Source organism: Calliphora vicina, chromosome 2 (assembly GCF_958450345.1).
Source record: "Calliphora vicina chromosome 2, idCalVici1.1, whole genome shotgun sequence".
NCBI classification, from domain to species: domain Eukaryota; kingdom Metazoa; phylum Arthropoda; class Insecta; order Diptera; family Calliphoridae; genus Calliphora; species Calliphora vicina.
In genome coordinates, this window is record NC_088781.1 from 89,998,734 (window position 1) to 90,006,367 (window position 7,634).

Below are 7,634 nucleotides of genomic sequence, written 5' to 3' on the forward strand. Positions count from 1 at the left end.
CTAAGAATATGTTTTTGGAATGCAAACGGCATACGCCAACACAAAAACGAACTCGAATATTTTTTAAGAAACCAACAAATTGATGTAATACTGGTTTCTGAAACTCATTTGACGTCCAGAAGTTCATTTCGAATAAATGGATATGTAATATATGACACCAAAGATCCCAGAGGTAGAGCATGAGGAGGCTCGGTAATTTTAATAAAAGCTCGAATCAAACACTACTTAATGTGTGATTTTTGCGAAGATTATCTTCAAGTTACTACAATCTGTCTTGAAGATTTTCGTCGAAACTTAGTGATTTCATCGATATACTCACCCCCTAGATTTTCAATTACAGAAAGTCAATATAATAGATTTTTTAAATCACTAGGACCCCGTTTCCTGGCTGCTGGCGATTATAATGCTAAACACACATTCTGGGGATTACGACTGATTACCCCTAAAGGTCGTGTTTTGTTCGATACAATTTCTAAAATGGACTTGAATGTGCTTTCGAGCGGCCAACCTACTTACTGGCCTACTGACCCACGAAAAATATCGGATGTTATAGATTTTAGCGTGATGAAAAATATCACTAGAGAAATTATTCAAATTGAATCCTCGCTGGAACTATCTTCAGATCACTCACCTACTATTGTTACTTTATTGAGCCCCCTAGAAATTGTATCCCCGACTGGTAATTTAGCGATGGCAGGCACAAGAATAAATTGGCTCAAATATAAAAAATACCTCAGTACACATTGCTCGGAAAACATACCGCTAAGAACACCAGATAACATCGATCACTCTCGTATCAATTTCGATAAAAATCTCAAACTGGCTGCTAAACATGCTACCCAAACACCCCGACAATTCAGATATAATAGAATTAATTCTGCAGATGTCGAACGGCTCTTAAATGAAAAAATAAGATTTCGCAGAGAGTGGCAATTGCACAGATCCCCCCAACTAAAATCGAAGCTTAAAGATTGTATAAAAAGCTCTTAGAATTTCGAAAAATGGAATCATTGAATAAATATTTAGAAAGCCTGGACGCAACCCCGCAATCGGATTACTCATTATGGCGAGCAACAAAAAGTCTTAAAAGACCCGTTATATGTAAGTCCCCCTTACGAAATTCAAGTGGTGGTTGGGCAAGAAATGATACTGAAAAAGGGAATCTGTTTGTTAATCATTTAAAAAAAGTATTTACACCGAACACATCAAACGAAGCAATTGAGTTTCCACCTGTTGCACCCCATTTTGGAGCAGCCGTACCCCTACGTTTTGAGATTCGAGATATCGAAAATGCTATTGTTGATTTAAATCCCAAAAAAGCGCCTGGTTTGGACAAGATCAGCAACAAGATGCTTATGGAGCTACCCCGGATAGCAATAAAAATAATTCTTTTTATTTTTAATGCTATATTACGACTTGAATATTATCCTCCAGAATGGAAGGTTTCACTGGTTACCATGATACCCAAGCCGGGAAAAGATCACACAAAAGTAGAATCATACAGACCCATCAGCATATTGTCTAATATATCAAAGCTATTTGAGAAGATACTTATGAACAAGTTGTACCCGATGTTAACTGAAAACAATTGTATTCCGAATCATCAATTTGGATTTAGAAGAAAACACAGTACTATCGAACAAACCCATAGACTTGTAAATATGGTGAGAAAAGCGTTTGAAGAAATGAAATCTGTTCCGCACACTTCATCGACATCGGATTAATATACAAACTGAGTCAAAATTTACCCGCAAACATACATAAGCTGTTGGAAATTGGAGTCAACGAGTTGGAATTAAAGTCAACAAGCAAAAATGTACACACATAACATTTACATTGCGTGATGCAAAGTTGACTCAAATGAAATTGAAATCAATTGAAACTCTACGCTTAGATTAGATTGTAAACTTCTACTTTATAACATGATCATAAAACCGATATGGTATTATGGCATACAGTTATGGGGCACGGCCTCAGCGTCAAATGTAGAAATGATCCAAAGACGCCAAAACAAGTTTCTAAGAATGATCACAGTTGCCCCCCTGGTTTGATATACACAAAGATCTAAACGTGCCCATTGTAAAAACTGAAATCTCGAAAAATGTACAAAAATATTTAAAAAAAACTTGAAGTTCACCCAAACCCGCTGGCCCGCAACATATTAGATAACCGTGGCCACACTCGATTAAGAAGGAGGCACACAGCAGACCTAATCTAGAAGGAAGAATGCCAATTTAACCAAAACAACCGTGAATAAAAAATTTTTTCCTCCGGCACTGGCTGGACTAATTAAATAATAATTATTAGATATAAGATTTGAACCACTTATAGTTAGTTCATTAAATAATGAAGATACAATAAATAAATGATGAAAAAAAAATATTTGGCAGTCGTGAAGAAGAAATTAAACTTTTATGTGTTAATCCAGTAAAAATTGAGCTTCTATCAAAGCACTTAAGAAAAATAGCATTTTTAATGAACTTCGAAAGGCGCTTCTTAGGTGAGTTATCAAATTAAAAAGGACCTACAAAATAATACTGATATACTTTAATATTTTTTTGTTTAGCTAATCTGGTTCACATAGCTTTTCCAAAGCACTCTCATTAACTATAAGAAGCTTTTCCAGAAGCACTCTCATTAACTATAAGAAGCTTTATCCATCTTAGAGATCCTCAATACACTTAGGATAAATATTTCTAAATTCATTAATTTAAAAAGTTTACAAAAATTACCAATTACAATTTTCTAAATTTTAAAAGAAAACATTAAAAAGTGATATTGGTTTGGAAAAAGAAATTGAAAAAACTGTTTAGCCGACTTTTTCCCTTTAGGGTTAAGGTTTTTGTCTGAACTGTTTCTATTTTCAACACCAATATAATTCAACTAATATAATTCACCATTGGTGAACAAACAATTTTGAAAATAAAATAATTTTTTAGATATGAAAAAGAAACGAAGTGATGTAGTCAAAGGGTTTAAGTAGATTCCTGCTTTGTAATCGAACAACATGGGTTCGAAACTCTATGGCAGCGCAATAATTTTTATTAAAAAAAATAAATAAGAGTACACAATATAAAATAGGGAAAAAATACTTTTGAAAAAAGTACCAAAGTATGTGTATTGAAGTTTTTCCCATTTTTACACGTTTGTAATCGAATTTCAAATAGTGTGTTAGTTTTTGAAGGATTTTAGGATTGTCTGTTTTATTTTATAATTTCGTTAATGTTAGATAATAAATATCATGTTTTACCTATTTTTTGGGACCTTTTCGCCCCCCGTGAAGAAATAATTTTCAAAAAGTACCTATTAATTATCAGTAATACGTATTATTTGAAAATAATAGTTCATGCAATTTTTATTGAGAAAATACATTTTGATGAAAAAGTACCAAAAAAGGATACAATTTTTAGGCCTTAGGAATTCGAATTTCAAAAAAGTACCAATTTCCAGTCTTTATTGATCTGAGCCAGATGTATTTAATATAGTATTTCTATGTTTATTTATGTCGGAGATATACATGTTAACAGACGGTTCTACGGGCACTTGAATTTCGAATTTCAAAAAAGTATCAGACACCTGTCGGCTCTTTTTTTGATTAAAGGCGGACGCATTTAAAATATTAAATCTATATAATATTATTTCTATATTTATTTGTTTTGGAGATATAGAGGTACAGGTTTTACCCGTTTTTGTCCCACTTGTCCCCCTTAACGACCTAATTTCCAAAAATACCTTCTTAGTGGATCTGAATGTTGTAAAAGGAACCCATTTCCCGAATTTCAAGTTTCTAGCTTTAGCCGTTTGGGCTGTGCGATGATGAATGAATCAGTCAGTCAATCACGTTACTCTTTTATATATGGGGCATTTCATGTCTTCCGATCGGGATGAAATTTGCACCGAGGTCAGTTCTATGTATGGTATAGTAACTCACACAACATTTTTCAACAAGATCGGTCGAGAACTCTCTGAGTTATAGGGGGTCAAATTTTTACATTTTGGTCAAACAGGTGTTTTTTCTTATCCATGTAACTTATTACCTATCTTAGCAAAATGTGTCCCAAATAGTTTAAATAGCTCTTTCTTCAATCTTTCGAAAAAAAGTATTTAAAAAAAAAAAATAAAAAATGTTTAATATTTTTTTTCCGAAATCAAAACTTTTTTGACTTTTTTTTCAAAATGGGCCCTATTTTAAAAGCTTAGGTCCATTCCTTTAAGATATTTTAGGTCCCTTAGTGGGATACGAGTGGGATATCTATCAAAATAAATATTTTGTAACTCAAGATATACAATTTTTGATTTTTTTGGCAAAATCTTTTTTGACTTTTTTTTAAAATGGGCCCGTTTTGCAATTTAGTGGGATGCGAGTGGGATATATATCAAAATAAATGTTTTGTAACTCAAGATATACAATTTTTGTGTTAAAACATTTATTTTGATAGATATTCCTCTCGTATCCCACTATGCGACCAAATAGGTCTTAAAGGTAAAGAACTAAGCTTTCTTTTGAGCAAAAAAAAATTTAAAAAAAGGCCCCATATTGGAGAAAAAATCGATTATGCAAAAAAAAAGTCAAAAATTGTATTTCTTGAGTTATAAAATATTTATTTTGATAGATATCCCACTCGTATCCCACTAAGGGACCAAATATATCTTAAAGGAATGGACCTAAGCTTTCTTTTGACTAAAAATTTTTTTTTTAAAAAAGGGCCCATTTTGAAAAAAAAATCGTATTTGCAAAAAAAAAGTCAATAATTGAATGTCTTGAGTTACAACATTTTTATTTTGATAGATATCCCACTAAGCGACCAAATAGGTGTTCAAGGAAAATATCTAAGCTTTATTTTAAGAAAAAAAGGGTCCATTTAAAAAAAAAGTCAAAAAAGTTTTTGATTTCGGAGAAAAAATATTAAAAAATTTTTATTTTTTTTTTTAAATATTTTTTTCGAAAGATTGGAGAAAGAGTTATCTAAACTATTTGGGACACATTTTGCTAAGAACAATAAGTTACATGGATAAGAAAAAACACCTGTTTGAAAAAATTTCAAAATTTTACATCGACATCGATTTCAAAAGTTGGTTCACTTGACATGAAATGCCCCATATGTATATGCGGCATTTCATGTCAAGTGATGTGTCCCAAATAGTTTAGATAGCTATTTAAAAAAAAAATAAAAAATTTTTAATATCTTCTTAAAATAAAGCTTAGATATTTTCCTTGAACACCTATTTGGTCGCTTAGTGGGAAGCGAGTGGGATATCTATCAAAATAAATATTTTGTAACTCAAAACATACAATTTTTGACTTTTTTTGCAAAATCAAAAACTTTGTTGACTTTTTTTTCAAAATGGACCCTCTTTTAATTTTTTTTTTTTAGCTCAAACAAAAGCTTATTTAGTATCCTTGAAGACCCTTTTGGTCGCTTCCCACTCTTATCCCTTAGTGGGATAAGAGTGGGATATCTATCAAAATAAATATTTTGTAACTCAAGATATACAATTTTTTAATTTTTTTTGCAAAATCGAAATTTTTTCCAATATGGGCCCTTTTTTTAAACTTTTTTTTTGCTCAAAAGAAAGCCTAGGTCCATTCCTTTAAGATATTTTTAGTCCCTTAGTGGGATGCGAGTGGGATATCTATCAAAATAAATATTTTGTAACGCAAGACATACAATTTTTGAATTTTTTTTGCAAAATCGAAATTTTTTCCAATATGGGACCTTTTTTTAAAATTTTTTTTTTGCTCAAAAGAAAGCTTAGGTCTTTTCCTTTAAGACCTATTTTGTCACTTAGTAAGATGTGAGTTGGATATCTATCAAAATATAAATGTTGTAACTCAAGACATTCAACTATTGACTTTTTTTTGCAAATTCGAATTTTTTTTTCAAAATGGGCCCTTTTTAAAATTTTTTTTTTAGTCAAAAGAAAGCTCAGGTCCATTCCTTTAAGATATTTTAGGTCCCTTAGTGGGATGCGAGTGGGATATCTATCAAAATAAATACTTTGTAACTCAAGATATACAATTTTTTAAATTTTTTTGCAAAATCGAAATTTTTTCCAGTATGGGCCCTTTTTTTAATTTTTTTTTTTTTGCTCAAAAGAAAGCCTAGGTCCATTCCTTTAAGATATAAGGGACTAAAAATATCTTAAAGGAATGGACCTGTAGCAACTACTACTCTACCATAAAACTACTTGTTTTAAAAAATAAAATATAAAAATAGTTTTATTGAATTTATTAATAACTTTTTGTAGAAAATATGAAAAAATAAAAAAATATTTTTAGTCTTGAAAAATATAATATAGAAAAAACATTTTTTTAAATTGGTGACCCCGAATTCTTCACGCAAGATGCCTAGACATGCTCAAGATTCCGCAGCAGAACCTGTTGTAACTACATCAACGGTAACACTCCGTATTACACGATTTTGGAAAGAAAATCCAGCAATTTGGTTTGCCCAGTTGGAGGCACAATTTGAGAACCATAACATAGTCAATGAAAACTCGAAGTATTTTGCAGTTTTACCGGAACTAGATCCAGAAGTTCTCTCCCAAGTCAGTGACATAATTACTGAACGACCAAACGATGCCTACACCAAAATAAAACAGCGCCTCATTGACCATTTCTCCATTTCTGAAGAGAAGCGCATAAAAACTCTGCTAAATGAATTACCAATTGGTGACAAGAAACCAAGCCTTTTATTACGAGAAATGCGTAGTCTAGCCAACGGTGGTGTCAAAGATGAGTTCCTCCGCACTATGTGGCTTCAGCGTTTACCTCCTCAGACTCAAGCAATTTTACCCACTTCCTCGAATGTAGTAAAAAATCTCCAAAATTCTCGAAACCGTCGTTCATCACGCTCTAATTCCCGTAACAGATCACGAAGATCTCGTAGTTCATCAGAACAGGTATGCTATTATCATCGTAAGTTTGGAAATAACGCTAGATGTTGTCGTCAACCATGTTCGTACAATGCTACACATTCGGAAAACTCCCAAGGCGGTCACTAAATACAACTAGTGACCGAAGCCAAGCAACAAATCGTTTATTTATTTTCGATTCCCAACTTCAAAAACGTTTTTTGATTGACACTGGAGCTGACATATCAGTTTTACCTTTGTCAAAAGAAAATTTAAAGAAACGTCCAGAAAATTATAAATTGTTCGCCGCTAATGGAACACCAATCAATACGTATGGTGATGCTATCCTATCCCCAACACTTGGTTTAAGAAGAAGTTTCTCCTGGAAGTTTATTGTCGCCGACGTTAATCATCCAATAATTGGGGCAGACTTCTTACAGCATTACGGTTTGCTTGTAGATCTTAAAAAGAAGAAATTAATTGACAAAAAAAAAAACCTTAACAACAAGATTCCATATCATGATTTGATTGCTCGTTTTCCAGATATTACCAATCCTTCAACAACATCTGTCAAACAAAAGCACAATGTACAGCATATTATTGAAACGAAAGGACAACCTGTAACATCAAAAGCACGACGCCTATCTCCAGAACAATTAGAAATAGCAAAACGTGAATTTGCGTTTATGATGGAACAAGGTCTGTGTTGTCCATCCAAAAGCAATTGGTCCAGTCCATTACATATGGTTCCGAAAAAGAATGGCCAATGGCGACCATGT

General features: G+C 32.4%; 1 protein-coding gene across 1 annotated transcript; it reads left to right on the forward strand.

Annotated features, from left to right (window-relative positions):
• Positions 1-6,345: 6,345 nt before the first annotated feature.
• LOC135950669 (uncharacterized) lies at positions 6,346-6,890 on the forward strand. Its single transcript, XM_065500200.1, has 2 exons — positions 6,346-6,810; positions 6,873-6,890. The coding sequence occupies exons 1-2, from the start codon at positions 6,346-6,348 to the stop codon at positions 6,888-6,890; spliced, it is 483 nt and encodes a 160-aa protein (XP_065356272.1).
• The last annotated feature ends 744 nt before the right edge of the window (positions 6,891-7,634 follow it).